Source organism: Anabrus simplex, chromosome 1 (assembly GCF_040414725.1).
Source record: "Anabrus simplex isolate iqAnaSimp1 chromosome 1, ASM4041472v1, whole genome shotgun sequence".
NCBI lineage: Eukaryota > Metazoa > Arthropoda > Insecta > Orthoptera > Tettigoniidae > Anabrus > Anabrus simplex.
This window is the reverse complement of record NC_090265.1, coordinates 41,479,481-41,501,603: the sequence shown is the minus strand read 5'-3', so window position 1 is coordinate 41,501,603 and position 22,123 is coordinate 41,479,481. Positions and strand designations below refer to the sequence as shown.

General features: G+C 36.2%; 1 protein-coding gene across 1 annotated transcript in view; it reads right to left on the bottom strand.

Moving 5' to 3' along the window:
- Positions 1–717: 717 nt before the first annotated feature.
- The window catches only part of Gpdh1 (Glycerol-3-phosphate dehydrogenase 1), a 152,282-nt gene continuing 130,876 nt past the window's right edge, over positions 718–22,123 (bottom strand). The window contains exon 9 of the mRNA XM_067156010.2: positions 718–5,822. Within this exon, the coding sequence (XP_067012111.2) occupies positions 5,810–5,822 (13 nt within the window). The 3' untranslated portion in view covers positions 718–5,809. The remainder of the gene's footprint in view (positions 5,823–22,123) is intronic.

Here is a 22,123-nt window from a genome sequence, read left to right as displayed (position 1 = left end):
GCCAAGTTAATCGCCACTTTATTGAACAAGGACTCCACATCAAAACTCACCAGAAGTGCACTGGGTTGAAGGGTTATGGCTGACAACTTATTAACGAAATATAGAGTCCTTAATGTATGATTCAGTACGTCCTATATGTGGCTGAAGCAATTTGCTTAGATATTTAGCCAGAGTATTCGTAGGAGAACCTATCGCACTGACTATTGGTCTGGGGGGAACATATTCTTTATAGAATTTTGGTAGTCCATATAATCTTGGCGACAGTGTGTCCCTCAGAGTCAGATGCTTAGACTTCTCTTTTGAAATTGAGGACCACCTTAAGAGCTCCACAGTGCTGCTGGGCACACAAGTGAGAGGATAACGTGAGCTCAATCTGTAAACAGGCTCTGACAACATAGATTCAGATGATTCTGAACTGACAATACTCTCAGCTAATGCGATGGTGGTAATGGACAATGACAAGTATAAGAACAAGATCTCGGTTATGTTGTCAGAGCCTGTTTACAGACTGAGCTCATGTGTTCCTACCATTCATGTTCCCTCTAAGCCATGTGCACTGTCAGTCACACACGATCTGCCCCAATCCATGAAATCCTCGGTGCATTAGATTTTTCCTTCCCTGTAGCAGCAGCAGCAGTAGTAGTCGTTGTCGTCGTCGTCGTCATCCTCTTGAATCATGATAAATATTTAGTTGAAAAGAATGAAAGATCATTTTCAAATGTATATTAAAATTTAATCAGTAAGGTGATTACAAAAAATTTACAACAGTTTTAAATACTTCTATTCAATTCAACAACAAAGTAAAGACTTTGAAATGTACAACGGCAACTGATTTTCTTTAATTATATAATACAACCATTCTTAAATTGCACTGAGATACTTTTAAAAAATTCTAGCTATGTTGCAATGTCTTTTATGTCATTCAAGTGGTTTATAAAACCAACATTGAACATTTAAACATTTAATATGTTGAAACATTACTATGTACAATATAGAACATTAAGTAATGGAAAGGACTTAGATTAAGAATATCTAAGGTGATCAACTGATGGCAAACAACAATGCATTTTTAATAAGGTCACATATTGATAAAGTTTTGAACATTTTAAATGAAGTAAACATAAATTATTGAAAATGAACCCTTCTCATAAATAACATCTGTACAACATTATGTTTATTAACAGCATTTATTTTTTAAATTTTAAATAAAGGTATTTTAAAAGTAAATGAAATAGAAAAGATTGGTTCTTTGAGCTTCATGAACAATATTAACTTAAAATAGAGGGAATGCTGGGTAATATATATGTAACATTTGTAATTCAATAGTTCCTACATACTACTATGTACAACTGTGAGGTTGAGTTTATTTCATACCTGCAGAAATTCTATTATAGATTATCAAAACATATATGGAACAGTGGATAAATTGTGAACATTACATTTGGAGTCTTTAAGAAAAATCTTACTGGAAGTGAAAGGTAGCGTTGGTTATACTGGAGAAAGCCTTCCATGTCCTCTTTGCCCAGTATAACTTAAAAATAATATGAGTATGAATAACTTGTACAACTACAAGAATAATGACTATGCCTAGACAATGTAGTTTGAAAACCTCACTAAGCGAAATAAAATTATATCTCAACCTTCTTCAAGATCAATGAAAGGAGAATCCATTAGTTTGTAATTTAATGAAAAGGGCATCTAGAAATAACAGGTGGTTTATTCACAATATTTTTACCAGATGAAGCTATGATGGATCAGCTAGTCGGTAAACTTGGTGAGAATTTATTAAATATTATTCAATTCAGCAATAAATTCTCACAAAAAGTGTTGATTAGTTGGTCTTTCTCATAGCTTCCCTTGATACCATATTACTGTATTATAGTCAATAGGGATAAAAATGAGATTCTTTTTTTCTGTCATTATATTTTGTAGCTGAGAAATATTTGCAATACCAGTAGCTAAGTTTTTAAAACTACTGGTAGCCTTTTTGTGACAAGTGTTTAACCCTCCAAGTGCTATGGTCTCGCTACGAGACGATTAGGATCCCGGTTCAAGTGCTATCATCTCGCAGTGAGACGATTCGTAAAATCAGTATAACAACTCATAAAATCAGTAGAACAATAGATTTTACGAATATTCAAGCTGTGAAATGAAATTCTCTATCTGGTAGACAGTGCAATTTGGTCTTTGGTTGGGGAAAGAAAACAGTAAGGGGCGATCTTGTCTGGTCTTTGTTTACATCTACTCAAACTGTCCAGTTGCTTTGAGCATTTGAAGATTATTGTTTGCTAGCCAATTTGTGATAATTGTGTGCCTGATTTACTCTATTTTAATTGGTTTATTTTAGTTTAGTGATTATTATAATATAAACATGAGTGAACTAATTGGTTCAAGTGCAATTAGAAAAGCATTGGAGGAGCTTGGGAGTGATGAAAGTGAAGACGACATTGTTTTTTTTTGCTAGTTGTTTTACGTCGCACTGACACAGATAGGTCTTACGGCGACGATGGGACAGGAAAGGGCTAAGAGTGGGAAGGAAGCGGCTGTGGCCTTAATTAAGGTACAGCCCCAGCATTTGATGGTGTGAAAATGGGAAACCACAGAAAACCATTTTCAGGGCTGCCGACAGTGGGGTTCGAACCAACTATCTCCCGAATACTGGATACTGGCCGCACTTAAGCGACTGCAGCTATCGAGCTCGGTGACGACATTGGAAATGTAGAAGATTTTCCTGATGATTTATCATTAGACGACTTTTCTTCTGGAAGTGGGGAAGAATATGACCTTAATTTAGATACCCATGACTATAGTGATGCGTCAAGTAGTGAAGTAGACAATCCAAACGTGTTAACCCTACCAGCCACATCTAGACCTAATGACCCACCGCAACAGACTCTCTCCGAGTCTTTTTACCTGTGACTTTTTTATTATTCATTGAAGTTTCTATTATTATATATCATTTTGCTTGTAATGAAATTTGGCACATTTTGTATATCTTGGAATTTAATTTTAGATAATGTAGGCTAGTGCTTGTGACCAACCTCAAAAATTGGAATACCTTTTGATTTAAAAAATATATATGACTTATCATCCATTATACTTTTACTGGATACTTGTAAGTAAAACATCCTACAATTATCTTATTCTCTAATTCTTTGTGAACAAATTGATATATAATATGCCATATGTAGTTACAAATTTGTATTTATTACAATTTTTTAAAATGTATCTGCACGCTGCCTTCAGAATGCTCAACACTTAAGAGTGAAACGATCAGCACTTGGAGGGTTAAAAAAAATGGTACTGGTTCTCATCAGTACAGTACTGTACCAGTTGTGTGACAAACTTGATGAAATACCACACAACACAAAACATGTAGAATCAGGAGATAATAAAAAGACCATCAGTTATGAACAGTTTCAGTTTTATTACCTGGGGCATATTCATTAAAATATATCTCTAAATGATATAATGGCAATGGGTCACTCCAGCCAACTCCAAATGAAATTGAAATAATAATAATAATAATAATAATAATAATAATAATAATAATAATAATAATAATAATAATAATAATAATAATAATAACAATAAGTAGAAGAAGAAGAAGATAGCTTGGCATCATACCTCAGACCCTGCACTTGGGCTGGAATCATATTATTATTATTATTATTATTATTATTATTATTATTAATTGGATCAAAACAACTTTTTGTATAATTCATGTATGTATGTTGGGTATTCAACCCGAAGGCTGGTTTGATCCTCTACAGCTCTGCCAACAGCTGTCATAGATAACCTAGGTGCCACTGCAGAGGCATACTAGGGAAATGAAGAGCGAGGTAGTTTCCTTATGCTTTCCTCACCAAGCAAGAAGTTGCTATTGCATATCAGCCTGCCAAGCCCACTGAAATGCATGCACCAAGTGACCTTATGAGTGGTATTTTCACACCATTCATAACAGGGACTGGCTGCATAAGGAATGGTATTACTAACATCGCTTATACATCAGTCACTTTCATATTGTCAAAGCCAAGGATGAGACTGAGACAGGTCAATGAAAGTAACAAATTTATTCTAGCCCATACCATAAGACATAGTGCACTTTATACACTACATCTCGCCAGCAGAGTAATGTATGAAGAGAATGTATATCTGAATATACTATTTCCGTACACACATACTGCATATTCTCTTTATATAGTGTAAACTGATTAAAAACCGAGTAGAGTGGCTGTGCGTATTAATGTGCTATGGCGATGGAGCTAAGCTATGCAATCGAGAGACGAGTGGGTTAGAACCCCATCGTTAGATGTCCTTAGAAGTTTTCTGTGGTTTCCCATTTTCACTCCCAGGCAAATGCTGGGACAGTTCCTATTCATAGGCCACAGTCACTTCCTTCCATCTCCTTATACAATTTCATTCACCATAATTCACTTCATCTTTATTAGCTCCTAAAACTCAAGCTGGTATCAAGAAGGACATCCATCTATAAAAGCATGCCATATACAGTCAAACTTTGATATCTCAAAGTGCTTGTGGAGGCTGAAAACACTTCGAATGATCAAATATTTGAAATACAAAATAACATGTATACAACTTTGGCTCCACCAATGCCATTATATTTTCTTTGCTTCTACAAGTTGATGTTTTAAAACCAGCTTTATTATGCCTTTATAGAGAACATTCTTATTTTGGATACCAGTACTTAAAAATTCATATGCCGGGGTGAGTGGCTCAGACGGTTGAAGTGCTGCTTTCTGACCCCAACTTGGCAGGTTCGATCCTGGCTCAGTCTGGTAGTATTTGAAAGTGCTCAAATACGTCAGCCTTGTGTCGGTAGATTTACGGGCACGTAAAAGAACTCTTGCTGGGCTAAATTCCGACACCTCGGCATCTCCGAAAACTGTAAAAGTAGTTAGTGGGACATAAACCAAATAACATTATTATTATTATTATTATTATTAAAAATTCATATTGAGTCTGTAATTTTCTTTTGCTGTTTTCTTTGTAACATAAATTTTTCTAGCATATTGACAGCACCAAATGTGCCCTCACCAACTGATGACTGTCCTTGAATACAACTGGAAAATCTGGCCAGGGCTTGACCAACCCAGCAGGCCAGGAACTCTCAACTTTCACAGAGCCCTGTACTGTCAATAGCTTCTTGAGTGTTGCAAAGTAAGCCTAAAGTAGGATTTTAAACTGATATGATACACGGCTATTGAAGGTTGTGACGTGAAGTACTATTAAGATGCTATGGCATGCGCCTAGTCAAACAACACACTCTGATTAAAATTTAGAGATTGCTTATACTTTTATAAGGAGATGACTTAAGTTCAGGTTCCTTCTATAGGAACTAGTTTTTTGTGGGAATAATGTGTACAAACAAGCATAATGTTCCGCAGAATTTTGAGTTACAGAAACACATTTTACATCTGGGCTTCAAATATCCTTCTGGGTATAAAAAAAAATTGAGTAATAGAACTTCGTGTTATAGAAAATATTTAACACATAAAACATGTAAGATTCCATTGGGAAAAGTAAATCCCTTCAAGATGTCAAAAATTTGAATTAGAGAAGTTTTTATTTTAATTTCATCTCACCTCATCCCTGATCTCATTTAAGGAAAAAGTGACTGTGTGATAGACATACATACACAAACTGATTTCAATAATAATTGTGTAATTTATAGTGAAGAGTACAGTGACAATGTCACTCTGCAGGGATAAAATATCAACCTCAAAATATTCTAATTTTGAACAACTACGATACTTGCCTTTATTTCAACATAATGGACTTACACTCCTTACACCTTGACACTGCAAAAAGAAGGCAGTTTATATTATTTTCGGGCACTGGAATAATTGTGACATATTGCAGGTAAGTATGTTAAATAAAAAGTGAGGTGGTCAAAAGAATGGAAAAAATAGGTCAAAAGAATGGAAAAAATAGTGAAGAGGGGAAAGGAAAGAGAAAATTGTAATTAACCAACATTGAGAGTCACTATTTTCTATCTAATGATATGATGAACTATAATCTCGGCAAGATATTTTAATGGAAAAAAAAAAAAAAAAAAAAAAAAAAAAAAAAAAAAAAAAAAAAAAAAAAAAAAAAAGCTCATGGCACAACAGCTCTGAAGAGCTGTGGCCTACCAAGTGACCGTTGCTCAGCCCCAAGGCCTGCTGATTACGACAACTTTTATTACAAATGTTACACACTTTTTAATCCACAGTACTGACGGTCTCACTACACTGCCCAGCACAGTGTTTTCATAACAGTCAGCAAATTTTATTTGTCAATCAAGAACGGCCTATCAGACGAGAGGACTTTGTACCTCAATATGTTTTTTAATTCATTAATCATGATCACTGTCATTTCACTTCATCAAGATTTTTAAATTTGTTTTTGTGTCATGTAATAATTGTTCTGCTACTGAAGATGGCCTTCAGAATAGACTGAAACATGTATAGACTTTGTTCCATCTAACAGATGAATTGATTTGTATTGATGAGGAGGATTTTATAAACACTTTTATTTGTAAAGTGATAACCGTCAATACAGAATGAGATTTATAACTTGCAAAGGTGTCGTGTGGTTGGCACGACAAATCCTCTTGGCTGTTATTCTTGACTTTCTACACCAGGGCAACCATCTCACTGTCAGATGGCTCCTTAATTGTAATCACTAAGACTGACTGGACCTCGAATCTGCCCACAGATCGAGGTAAAAATCCCTGACCTGGCCAGAAATGAAACATGGGGCCTCCAGGTAAGAGGCAGGCAAGCTACCTCTACACCACGGGGCTGGTGAAAGTAAAACAAATGAATGGCAGTGCATGAAATGGCACTATCAGAATTTACTGACAAAAAAAAAGAAAGTAGACAGTAAAGTCTGCTGGATGCAGAAGGTGCATTCTGGTTGAATTTGTTGAGCCTGGGGAACATTATGTCCAAACACTTCACAATCTCCACTGAGCATTGCATGATAAACACCCTGGAAAGAAGTAATATACAGAAAGCTAGATGCATGAATAGAAACACACTATAGGCTAAACATGGACCAAGCGGAGTGGCCACACGTGTTACACGCTATGGCTATGGAGCCAAAATTCTGCATTCAGGAGGCATGTGGGTTTGAACCTCACCATCAGCTGTCGTGAGAATGGTTTTCTATGGTTTCCCAATTCCACTTCTAGGCACTCTTATTGTTGTTGTTGTTGTCGTTGTTGGGTGATTCAGTTTTTAACTTTACTTTATTATCACTTGTAATGTTAAGCTAGTAATAAGCTCAAACTATAGTATTGTAAGCTGTAGTGATAAGCACTGAAAATACTTAAGTTGTGTGTGAATTTGTGTATTATGATGGTGCTGGAATTAAAATGTCAACCAAGTACTTTTTCTTGTAATATTTTCTTTCCACGGAATTGCTTGTTGTATTCTTGTTGTTGGGTAATTATGTTTTAACTTTACTTTATTATCTCACTACTGTAAGTCACCATTGCCACTGGGATATTTCCCAATTGCGATGTAGTTGTTATTATTATTATTATTATTATTATTATTATTATTATTAACAACAACAACAACAACAATAATAATAATAATAATCATAATAATAATAATAATAATAATAATCATAATGTCCAACTCCATGGCTAAATAGTTAGCGTGCTGGCCTTTGGTCACAGGGGCCCAGGGTTTGATTCCCGGCAGGGTCGGGAATTTTAATCATCATTGCCTAATTTCACTGGTACGCGGGCTGGGTGTATGTGTTATCTTCATCATCATTTCATTCTCATCACGACGTGTAGGACGCCTACGAGCGTCAAATCAAAAGACCTGCACCTGGCGAGTCGAACATGTCCTCGGACACTCCCTGCACTAAAAGCCATATGCCATTTCATTTAATAATAATAATGATGCTGGGAAAGTTCCTGTTCATAGACCACAGCTATGTCCTTGCCCAATTCCATTCACCATCATTCATTTTATCTTCATTAGCTCGTAAAGTGAAGTTGGCATCAGGAAGGGTATCAAGCTATAAAAGCATATGGCATAGAACTAATATGAGAAAATCTAAGTACAAGAACCTCGAGAGAATTGAAAAAGTGAAAGCAAGGTTCATAAAACACTGCATTGTGACTTGCCTATGAATTATCAAGAGAGACCTTCTTCATAGAGGACATCAGATATAAAGCTCAACCTGCCATCTACGACGCTTACCAGGCACTTCTAGCTGCTACCAAATAAAAACGAATGGACATCAACTTGGAATTTTACAGTACCGATGTAATGCAAGACAGATCCTGGACAAACGCTAACGAAGAACAAAGACACACAATCACAAGACTAGCCATTCGCGGCTACCACCACAAGTTATGTAACAGTAAGAAATTCCATCTGCCAAACAAGAATTGCATACGTTCACTCTGTGCAAAGTGCTGCGAAAAATACCATATTGTGTTCTGTTTAAAAAAGGCCAAAAGCATCACACAAATTAGCAAAGAATGATGTAATCATATTCTATATTGTATATGCCCTTTTGGGTGCTTTTTCCTATTAAATAAAAAGCCTGTCATAAAAATTCACCTCACCTCATCCCCAAACCCATATCAAGAAACAGGACTAATGTGTAAGCATACATACAACAGGATACACACAGTGACATTTCAGTTTGAGAAGAGGGAGCAACAGAAAGAGGAGACAAGGTCAAACATGAAAGAAAAAAGGACAAAGGACAATCTCCACATCTTCAAATATATATATATTTTTTTGCAATTGGCTTTACGTCGCACCAACACAGATAGATCTTATGGCAACGATGGGACAGGAAAGGGCTAGGACTGGGAAGGAAGTGGCCGTGGCCATAATTAAGGTACAGCCCCAGCATTTTCCTTGTGTGAAAATGGGAAATCATGGAAAACCATCTTCAAATATATAGGCTTTCTCCTCATCAATACCAGTTCTTCTACATCCATCTCTTCTCAGTCCCCAATGAGCTTGTTTCTGCTTCCCAACTCCATAGGAGGGCGAGCATCAACACTCATTGAGCGGCCATCTTGATAGATCTTCAGTCTTTACGTGGAATGTGTGGGATAAGAAGAAAACCAGATAAACACAGGAAAAATAAAGGTACAGAAAAATATGAATATAAGTGATAAAATGTTAAGAAGGAATCATACTTCCCACTGTCGACTTAGTAAAATGTAACATATAAACTTTTTAGTCTGTTAAACACACTAAAATTTCAATATAAATTATAACACTATAAACATACCAGTTCCTGTAGAACAAAACATACCGGGCGAGTTGGCTGTGCGGTTAGGGACGTGCAGCTGTGAGCTCATCCAGGAGATAGTGGGTTCCAACCCCATTGTCAGCAGCCCTGAATATGGTTTTTCGTGGTTTTCCACTTTCACACCAGGCAAATGCTGGCTGGGGCTGTACCTTAATTAAGGCCACAGCCACCTCCTTCCCAATCCTGACCTTTTCCTATTCCATTGTTGCCATAAGACCTATCTGTGTTGATAAACTTAACCATGGTTGTTTGATCCTGCATTGACCTGTCTGAATGTATTACAGAACTATTTAAAATAGGTGAAGGGAATGGATGATTTCCCAAAACATGTATGGTAAAATAAATAATTTTCTATCATTATACGGTGTATTGACAAGGCGGACTCAAGTAAAACTATTTTAAATCTGTACATTGCTCAGAATTTAAAAAGAGTGCTATTTCTGTATCGGTCATGTCCACAGTAACAAGGAAATGCACTTTTTACTTTTCCGTAATTTCTGTCTGTCTGTCTGTATCCATGTACACGCAGCACTGAAAAACAGCTAAAGAGAACTTAATGAAAATTGGTATGCAAAGTTGGGGAATAAGTCGCATAAATAATTTTATTCACGCTGATTGAAATGGTAGTTTAGGGGAAGGCTGAAAATTTAATTTTCAAATATTTATGTTATTAGTGGTCCTATCTTATTAAAAATTAGTATGCAAAGTCGGAGAATGAGCCACTAAAATCTAGGCTATAAATAATTTAATGCACGCTGAGTGAAATGGTAGTTTAGTGGAAGGCCTAAAATGTAATTCTCAAATATTTATATTATTAGTGGTTGTATCAATAAATACAACATAACCAAAGTTATATGGAATTAAATTTCCAACCATTTGTGTCATATGCATTTTACCGTACCGGATATGATAACACGGATATTCATGAATTTGTATTTCTTTTTTGCTAAGTCCGTATCAACGCCGAGCCATGAGAAAATGGATTAACAGATTTTAATGAAAATCGGTATATAGAGTCGGGGAATAAGAAACTACAGTCTAAGCTATGAACAATTTTATTCACCCTGGACGAAATTGTAGTTTAGGGGAAAGTGCCTAAAATGTAATTTTTAAATACCTATGTTATTGGTCCTATTAAAAAGTACTACATAACAAACAGAGAATACAATTTCTGGCCATTTATGTTTTATTCAGTTTTAACGTACCGACTATGATAAGAGTGGTATTTCAGAGTCGGAAGAAAACTAAATGTGAAGGCCTTTAATATCGAAAGCGCATAACATTGATCAATAATAACACTGACCATTGTTTGCTGTGATGTTCTTTGCCTCTTATGCTGCCTCTCAAATCCGATAGATGGGATTACTGCTGCGTACCGAGTATAATAGCCTGACTGAATATTGGCAGGAAATAGCCGGGGAGTTAGAAAACTTTCTTCTTTAGCATGCCATCCCTCTGGTTCCTACATTTTCTGATACCGTACTGCTGGTACGTAACACACTGGTTCATCATAGTATTCCAGCTATTCAATCCCTACTCTGACACGCTGTTTTGAATGAACAGTGGGCATACTTAAGGCAGAGGCTCACTTAGAAGAGTACTGGAAGTAATATGGCCTGGTCTAGAATAACAATGAGGGCTATTCCAAATTATAGCATCGCAATTCACTAAATAAAATAAACTCAAAATTCAACCCTGAAGAGAGCAGTTTCTTCAGAAGAGCTTCTATCTCTTCATTTGTATTAAATTCTACATTCATTTTATTCCAAATTAGCAGTGAAGAGGGGGTTTCTCCTATGGATTAGAGGAAAACTTTGCCTCCAAGCCAGAGGAGAAGCAGTCCAAAGTTCCAGAGCTGGAATGACCAGGCTGCAGACTGCCATGAACCGTGAACACGCTTCGTCCCTTTTTCCGCCGCCAGTGTAATGAATTGATACTTTCCGACTCATCGGGTACTCCTAGAAAACAGATTAGTAAAAGGACATAGTTTTTGCCCTGGGAGTCGCTACTATTCGACCCTCTCCCTGCCGAAAAGGGACGAAGTGTGTTCACCGTTCACGGCAGTCTGTGGCTTGGTCATTCCAGCTCTGGAATTTTGGACTGTTAGACCGGCAGCTTAGTCCTGTTCGTTAAAAGTAAGAAAATGTGTGGTTTTTCATTTGATTGAGTATTTCATATAAAAGCATTGGTTTTAATCGCGTCATTCCTATTGATGTCATTGTAATGTATGTTCATTTCAGTTGGGAAAACCACTAAGACAGTCTTTCTGAGGATGTAAACAGGCAGGTGGAGAGTGAGTGTCTACCATTATAATGAAAGCTTCCCCACCTGATTGTGACTGATGGTATGCAAACAGGTCTACCATTACAGTGAAAATTCCTTAACTCAATCTTCATATGAGAAAAAATGTTTGGTGACTTCCCCGTCGCATTTCTAGGGTAACGTTAGGAGCTATGTAATTTCATAAAATTGTAGTTAGGGTTATAATATTGATCCAGTAAAATGAAACACTGCTCCATTAAGTCTAGTAAAGGGCCTTTGTTTATTATTTCGATGATGTCTATATTGTGCTTAACATTGTGAAAGCTATGTTTATAGTCATTTATATGCTGCCCTCTTGCTGAAAATCTCCTGTATTTAATAGCATTGACATTGACATGTTCATTGTATCTGATCTTAAAGGATCTCCCTGTTTGTCCAATATATGTGCTGGCACAGTTGTTACAATGAAATCTATATACACCTGACTTATCAAAGGGGTTGGAAACGTTGACTAGGTTATAATGATGAAATATGTCAAGATTTCTGTTGTTGGTTGGTTCTAAAGGAAATATTGATATTTTTCTTCTTAAATATGTTTGTTAATCTATAAATGTCAGGATTAAATGTAAATGTTGAATAAGTTTTTATTCTAGTTATTTCTTTTTGTAAATTAGATTTCGGTCAGTGCTTAAACTTATATATTATGCGTTCTATAAAACTGTGGTTGTAGCCGTTGTGGAGTGCAATGCTACATATAATGGCAAGTTCTTTATTTAAATCAGATTTTGACATGGGGACGTTAAAGGCACGGTGTATCAAACTATGAGTATTGGAGGGGTGTATGGAGTCTTGTTAAATGGTTATAGCGGTGTGTGCTGGTTTTCAACAGATTTTTTTATTTAAAAGGAAACGGAAGCCTAGTAATGGTTAAATCTAAAAAAATTTGGAGCCTTATTAACTTCAGATTCTATTGTGAACTTGATGTCTGGATCGATAGAACACTAACGACTTGTCCGATAAACCTACAATTTTCTTTGATACACTTATTTCAGTAATTAATAATCTTGAAATACCAAAAGATAAATCAGTATACAAAATAGTACATAACACACTAGCATAATACCCCCACCATAATCCACGCCCTCCCGACGAACGCCCTCTAGCTACCGCCACCACCCCTTCCCCTACATAACACGCTCTGCCTCTTCGCTAAGGTTTGCGGTCTGTTGCCTGTCATCTCGCAAGGCAGTTCCTCTTTAACTTTACCCTTGCCAACCTGGTGCTCGAGGCGAGTTTCTATTTACAAAAAGGGAATTTTCCTTGTCTCCGCTTCCGTCACGCTAACATACATTATATTTCCTTCTTATAGGTCCGTCTTGGTTCGAGATCTTTCTAGATCTACCAAAATCCTTTCGAACATATTGTTTTTTTCAAGAAATCTCGTCCACCAGTCTGCAATTCTCAAATCTATGCATAATTATGGATACAACAATCAAAATATAAGATCAGTACTATGTGACACATATGCTAATATAATTTAATTTACTGTATCCACACAAGATACTAGTCACCAAACTCTAGATACTATCAAGGCAAATTCAAACATTCTACAAGGAACTGTTTTTATAAAAAAATTGGTTGCTGCAATCTGATTGTTCCCTCATGTACAATGACTTTTAATCTTCTAAAATGAATTCTGCCAATTTTACTGTACGTCAAATATAATTAAAAATGCCCTTAATGTTCATTCAAGATGTATTTTATGCAAAAAATTGTTATACAAAAACTCAATGCTGTTATCAACCTTTTATAACATCTACAAGTAATTTGACAATGTCACTCACTGTTTTATATTCAAAAGATTGTACAACAATTACGACTTGTATTATATCTCATAAGAATTATTCTAGTCTTTGTAATTTAAATACATAAGGTTTATGGTGTACACCCAAAACAAAAACTTAGTTTAAGAACAATGGTTCAAGTTGTACATACACAAATTTTTAAAAAATTATGTTAAAGTAGAGTTTAAAAACGCCTTGTAACAGTTTTCTTAGGCTGATGATGGCAAGTAAAGTTGCCGAAACCAGTCCCAATAATGAGATCAAATAAATATGTGACGTATTAATAACTTCACAATTTTGTAGTACTGAATAGGTGGGACCACTTACCCATATTTCTTAATGTAAATCTTGATTCAATACGGACCAAAAATTAAATTTTTGACATTAAAAAGGAAGGACAGGGTTAGAAATGAAGATGCCAGGAGGGAAATCCGAGAGGACAAAATTTTCAATCAAAGTTAATCAGTTACTATTGATCTGCATTTAGGGCAGTTGTCCAGGTGGCAGATTCCCTATCTGTTGTTTTCCTAGTCTTTTCTTAAATGATTGTAAAAAAATTGGAAATTTATTGAACATCTCCCTTGGTAAGTTATTCCAATCCCTAACTCTCCTTCCTATAAAGGAATATATGCCCCAATTTGTCCTCTTGAATTCCAACTTTATCTTCATATTATGATCTTTCCTACTTTTAAAGACACCACTCAAACTTATAAATCAACCAATGCCATTCTATGCCATCTCTCCACTGACAGCTTGGAACATACCACTTATTGTTGCAATTTACAAACTTATATACTGTATGTATAACATATTTAAACACTGAATATCCTTTCACTTGTAAAGTGAAGTGTAGTGATTGAGTGGAGCATTAAACCTAATACTAGTTCTTAATTAAACATACCACTTAGTTGAGCAGGTTGTTTCCTTTCTCCCAAGTCTTCCCAGCCCAAACTTTGCAACATTTTTGACGCTACTCTTTTATCAGAAATCACCCAGAAAAAATCGAGCTGCTTTTCTTTGAATCTCTTCCAGTTCTTGAATCAAGTAATCCTGGTGAGGGGTCCCATATACTGGAACCTACTCTAGTTGGGGTCTTACCAGAGACTTATATGCCCTCTCCTTTACATCCTTACTACAACCCCTAAATACCCTCATAACCATGTGCAGAGATCCGTACCCTTTATTTATAATCCCATTTATGTGATTACCCCAATGAAGATCTTTCATTATATTAACACCAAGATGCATACAGTGATCTCTAAAAGGAACTTTCCCTATCAATGCAGTAATTAAAACGAAGAGCACTTTACCTATTTGTCATTTCGATAGAATGAAGAGAAATAAACTGAGATGGTTTGGATATGTTAAGAAAATGGAAGACGGAAGGACAGGGTATCTAAGAGGATGATAAAGGCGAACAAGAGGTGGACCCAAACTAAGGTGAATGGTCTCAATGAAGAACGGTATAATAAGAAACCTATGCTGGAGCCCAATACAGGAGCAGCAATGGTGGCTGGATGGAGGAAGACAGATAGATGCCATTAATGCTCCGACCCAGCTGGTGCTGGTAAACAGAAACTGATGATATTATGATTATGATAATGAATCAAATGGTAGCATCTTACTTACCTCGAAATTACCAACATTCTACTGCATTATGATCACCAATATTCTGGTCTTCTCTGAAATTTCAGGCAGTGCTAGGAGAATGTTTCAAAGTCCTGTCACTCATAGAAGATTGGAAAGGACTATAAAATGTTTCAGAATGTGACTTTTTTTTTTTACCATAATGTCAGAAAAACACAGAGCCTGAAAGGAGGCTCAGTAACAAATCAATTTGAGAAATATTTTAAATATTAAGTTCAGGACTGTTGTAAAGTGTTGCATCATGGATAGACCATGAGCAATAAATACACCTAGAATTGCTAGAGCAAATTTTTAAGGAAGGTACTAGATTTCGTATGATCAGTATTATAAATATGCAATTATTAAAACAAGAATATTTTCATAAACACAAAATAAAGGATCTTAATTTTAATAAATTACTGCACATATACTATAGTAAAATGAAAACACTATACTAAAACCACACAAAATGCATATCTACTTCTAAGACACCAGATTAAAAGCAAACATCTACATTTGCAGTTTGCCAAAATATTGGATATCAGGTGCAGTAGACAATGTAACTGTACACATACTTCTGGAAAGACCATATTGCAATAAGTATGTTAAAACTTAAGACTTATGATATCAGAAAAACTGGCAAGGAAATGTTTTAGTTTAACTATTCTTAGCAAGTTAAATGAATAAATAAATGCTTTTTGTATTTTACAATAATACCACTACCTACACAGTATTGAGACTATGCTGGATTTCATCTTCCACTTGCATTCTATTTAATGTTTCTTGCATTAAACGTCTCCCAGATTTCTTTTTATCAATATAAAAATGGTAATCAACAGGCTTAGTAATAAATAAAATAATAATTTTTATTATTATTTTTAACATCCCTTCCATTTTAGAGAGTTGCTGAAGTGTCAGAATTTGTCCTGCAGAGGTTCTTAAATGTGTCAGGAACAAACAATTCAGAACTATTGCATTCAAACACCCTCTGATGCCATGAGACTTAACTGGTATCAAACCCACTATCTTGGGAATAAAAAGTTAATAACACAACTGAGGTCAGCTAATAAAATTAATATTTCTTTTGTAACAGATAAATTCATGATAAACACCTGTACAAAACATAAGCTAACTGGATCATGAAGGCAAATGGCAGATTATTAAATAAATATTATGGAAATGTAAGGTTAGTAAGTACCGTAACATTATAGTTTAAATTTTTCACGATTTTGGTTTTAATCATAATACATGCATTTAATAATTTTAAAATTAGTTTTTATGATAATTTACATTTCAGTTAAATTACATTTTACATTGACTTTAAATTATATTAAATTAAATTATGGTTTCCTTCTAGGAGCCTTATTTTTTATATTAAATATACTTATAATTTTAAGTAGTTATAATTTTCAATTTTGAAAGCAACTGCATTGTACTCCTGTACTGACTTGCTAGGCCTAACGTACTAGAGGATTTTCTTTCAGGGTGGTCTCCCTTAGCCTTTGGCAGTCCCCTGCCTCACTGCAAGGCAGCAGCTGATGAATTTATGTGTTATTTCCCACACAAAGGTCACATCTTATCCAATCTTCTAAGGGAAGACTCCTCTGCTCGCAGCTATTGGTTTTCCCTTAGTTTGCCTGGTTTGGTATCGGCCGCCAGACCCTCGGCCAGACAGTCGCAGGTAGTACCGTCTACTGTCGCATACGATAGCAGAAGTCAAACAGCAGTTTCAAGAGGAAATCAGAGCTAAAATACCAATAACAGACACAAAGAAAGGTAATGAAGAATGGAATGATTTTAAGGAAAGTCTGGTTGGTAGTGCAGATAAAATATGTGGAAGAACAAGCAGAAGAGTGAGAGAGAAAAGAACATCTTGGTGGAATGATAAAGTGAAAGAAGCCATAATGAAAAGGAATAAAGCCAAAAAACTTCTTGATGTGGCTAAGTCTGACAGAAGAATCAACAGTGACCAAATAGACAACAATAAATTGGAAGAGATAGCGAAGGAATATAGATACAGAAAGTTGGAAGTCAAGAGAATTGTACGGGAAGAAAAAGAGAAAAGTTGGAAAGAATTTACAACTAAACTGGAAGAAGACAGTAAAGGGAATATGAAAATGATATATGGAATAGTTAAAAGTAAAAGATCAGATAAAGAAGCAATTACAGCCCTGGAGACAGCAGATGGGAATATAGTTCGCAATATGAAAGATATCACGGATACAATGGGGCAGTATTTTGACAAGCTCCTAAATGGCCCTAAAGAGATCTCTGTTGAGGATGTAGGACAGAAAACAATAGAGGAAGATATCCCAATTACATGGACAGAAGTAGAGCAAGCTCTCCACAGGATGAGAAGTGGTAAGTCAGCAGGAGCTGATGAAATTACAGCTGACATGATTAAAGCTGCTGGTCCACCCGGAATACAGTGGCTGTATAGAGTTCTCAGAACAATATGGAAGGATAATGAAATACCTGAAGATTGGACAAAAGGGGTGATAGTTCCTATCTTTAAGAAAGGGAGTAGAAGGAAAAGTGAAAATTACAGAGGCATTACCCTCCTATCACACGGCCTTAAAATTATGGAGAAGATCATTGAAGCCAGAGTAAGGGATACACTAGAGCCTATCTTAGAAGAGGAACAACATGGTTTTAGGACTGGAAGAAGCACAACAGATCTGATATTTGCTTTGAGGATGTTGGCAGAGAAACACTGGGAAAGAGGAAAAGACCTAATTATTGTGTTTATGGACCTTGAAAAGGCGTATGATAATGTTCCTAGATCAACTATTTGGAAAAGTCTTAGAAAACTTGGTGTACCAGAGTACCTTATTAGGAAGATCCAAATGCTATATAGTAATTGTAAAAATTGTGTCAGAATTGGAGATGGTCACTCTGAATGGTTCAATACAACCAAAGGAGTACAACAGGGAAGTGCCTTGTCACCACTTCTATTCATAGCAGTTATGGATACCATTTTAAAGGAACTAAAAGGAAAAGGTAATAAAGATCTTCAGGCTCTGGTGTTTGCAGACGATGTGGCAATATGGGATGAAACAGAGGAGGGAGTGCAAAATAATCTGAATGCATGGTGTAAGAAGTTTGATGACTATGGAATGAAATTGAACCCATCAAAAACAGTAGCATTAAAAATCAGCAGACATTATACAGAATGCAACATAAAAATACAGGACCACCAAGTTGAAGTAGTACACCAATTCAGTTATTTAGGAAGCGTAATCGCTAGTAATAACAGAGCTGAGAGAGAAATAACAAACAGAGTAACCAAAGGCTCTAACTTTTACAGCATCGTTAGACACCTACTATGGGATCAGAAAGTCCCACAAAGAACAAAAATGACCCTGTACAAGTCATATTTCATTCCTATCCTTACATATTCTCTGGAAACCTGCACACTAACATCAAAGGATTATAGTAGGATTCAAGCCTGTGAAATGAAATTTCTTAGAACTGCCCTCCAAAAGACCCGACTTGATCATGTGAAAAATGATGAGATCCGATCTAATCTAGGTCTAAATGAATCAATGGAGGAAAGACTTAGGTCATCTAGACTTAAATGGTTTGGGCATGTTAAACGAATGAATAGCACAAGGTTACCATGTGCTTATTTGGAAAAGAGAATAACAGGTAGAAGACCAGCTGGAAGACCAAGAAGAAGATGGATGGACCAACTGAGGGAAGACGTGGAGAGAAGAGGATGGAATTGGGAATCTGTCTTGGACAACGAAATGTTTCTGAATAGGCAACTTTGGAAGACGCTCGTTTTCAAACACCCTACCCGGCTCGCTGGAAGGGCAAACCGATGATGATGATGATAATTTTCAATATACTATGTTTATGCGGGTATATAATTATATGGTTCGGCAAAATACCAGGTTTCATAGCTGAACTCTGCCATGTACAGAAAGTCATTAATAAATTAATTAATAGATAAATGACTAATTACAATACATTATTAAGGAATCTTTGTACATACACCTGATATCCATTGCTTTTAAAGCAGCACTACTTACAAGAGAAATCACACAGAAAAAAAATATGCCAGTCGTCTCTTGGCAGTTCACAAATAGCAACTTAAAAAAGCCCACTCAGGCACAAATTCCTCAGTAATCATTTTAATGAATCATCTTACACTAATCTTTCCCCTTCCTTCCTCTGCTCCCCGCAATTCCATCACAATACTTCGTTTGAACCTCACCCTCTCCACTCCTCATTTATGCTTCATTTCCAGCTCCGCTCGGCTTGTTACAAAGCGAAGTATTTCCCATATGGCATATTTCATTTATGTATATTTTCCCCCCTAACTTAACTCTTTCTATCTTAGCTGTCATTTATTCAATGTCAGCTGTAAGGTCTGCATTGAACTGCAAAATCCAACCACCTTGATTTACTATTATGTATTAAGCCTCCACGCACAACAATCATCATCCTTCAAGATCCTGAAAACAGAAGAGACTTTCTAACATCATGCTTCGCATCCATGTGTACTGAATTTATGAACATCTTGAGAAGACAGCGTGACTTCGGCTCAGTTGATCTTTGAATGGAAAGCAGCATCTTTAAAAAACCAGCCTATATTGATATCCTTGACCAGCAATTTAAGGATCTCTTTCTTAAACAACTTTTTAAATGTTGTACAGCGCACAGGATTTTTTATGAATCTCTATCATAAAGCCAACGGCTGTAGCCGTGTTGAAACACCGGATCCCGTGAGATCTCTGAAGTTAAGCAACACTGGGCGTGTTCAAGAAGTGGACGGGTTGCCACGCACTGTTGGTGGGGGGTAAGGGAATGGAGGAGCGGAAAGGAACTGGCCACCCTACCGAACGTAAACTCCGGCTCAGGCACACCTCTGCAGAGGTTCGGACCTGCCTTCGGGCAGAATACACCCTTACCCTTACTTACTATCATAGCGCTATTTTTTAACGTAATGCAGCGCATCTCTCGAACTCTTATCTTAATATCTTACATGGTATGTACATTTTTAAGACCCTTGTGTCTTTACATTGTTTAATTTCTTTGATACATTTGTATTTGATTTGCTTTAGGCTGATGATGACCTACTGTTAGGTCAAAACTAGTCCCTGAACGTACATGTAATTTAAAACATTCTACAATTCGTATTGAAAAGGTGGACCTGAATAATATATTATTTAAATACTACTGTCATCTTACACTATCGCACTGTTTAAGTTTAGATGTGCCTTATTCAGTACACCAGACACATACTGTAACAGAAGAATATATTACATACAGAAGTATGGAGGAAATGTTAGCTTGAAAAAGAACACATAGTTAAAAAAAATGCACTGCAGTTTATTATCAATTGAAATGCATATCTTACTGTATCCAGGATATTTTTCAAGTGTTTGTATTCTAAAGACTTCTTACTGGTATACAGTTTGAGAGACAGTCATATATATTTTATTTTACCATTGGCTTTAAGTTGCACAGACACAGATAAGTCTTATGGCAACAATGGGAAAGGAAAGGGCTAGGAGTGGGAAGGAAGCGGCTGTGGCCGTAATTGAGGTACAGCCCCAGCATTTGCCTGGTCTGAAAATGGGAAACCATGAAAAACCATCTTCAGGGATGCCAACAGTGGGGCTGGAAACCACTACCTCCCAAATGCAAGGTCACAGCTGCGTGCCCCTAACCGAACATCCAACTTGTTTGGTAAAGTCATATATAGAGAGACAAGGACAAGTAAAGAATATGTGATGGGATGAACATAATGACAAGTTAGTGCTGGAAAAGGAAGCAATTCAAAGAGGAGCTGTGAGCTCGCATTTGGGAGATAGTGGGTTCGAACTCCACTGTTGGCAGTCCTGAAGATGGTTTTCTGTGGTTTCCCCACTTTCACACCAGGCAAATGGTTGGGGTGAACCATAATTAAGCCCATGGCTGCCTCTTTCCCATTCGTAGCCCTTTCCTGTTTCACTGTCACCATAAGACCTATTTGTGTTGGTGCAACATAAAGTGACTTGTAAAAAGACAAGCACAAACATGAAAACACAAAAGGATAAGGGCAATCTCCATATCCTCACACACTGCTGCCTTCAAACAGAAGGGCTTTCTCCTCATCATCAATCTCAATAATAATAATAATAATAATAATAATAATAATAATAATAATAATAATAATAATAATAATAATAATTGTATATCCTCAGCTACCATGTGCAGGAATTTAGATTAAACACCATTTAAGCTGCCTGTATGTCACATTCAACATTCCGTTTCGCTCTACAGATGGCAGAGAAACCTATCTCTGTTGGGTGATCTATGGGCGAGTTTTAATTACTCTTTTTGCATGTAACATGTAACAAGCTTTAAGAGCTTCATTTCTAATAATAATAATCCCGTATTGACTATATATCAAATAGAGAATATTTAAGATAAACTTAAATGTTATAACCAAGCGGTCTGCCTATTCAATACAATACATAATATATATATATTTATATATAATATAATACAATATATTTGATATAATACATGATATTTGAAATTTAATTTTTTTTGGCTAAACATCAAATATGTATCCAGAGATATTTTACATTTCAGTATCCTACGACATGGTGTAACGAATTAACCTTTTTCTGCCCTTCAAAAATCCTGCTACTTCTGCCAAGTTTGAACCCACAATCTTTGGATCTGGAGGCTGATACTCAACCACTCTACATTTCTGTCTACCTGCATATTGGGCTTATTCTAACACTTTTATGAAATACCTCATTGTTTAGGACTTACTAGTTTTATATCATCGTATTGTTGTTGGATTGTTATACTTCATTGATGGAGGATGCGTATACAGGGACCCTCTTACAAACCCAGACTGAGCTCACAGTGTTTGTACTCTGTGCTACAGCCCAACTTACGTCATGTGCCACCACCCTGCTTTAAGTGTGTATACAATCTTATGTGAAATCTTACCTTATAAAAGATGCTAGGAGTGTCACCCTTCATAATGAAGGATTTCATAAACACCATTAGGATTTTCTACACCACTAGCAAGAGTTATGACTGTTCACACAACCATTAAGATGAAACCAGCCCTCATCCGAAAA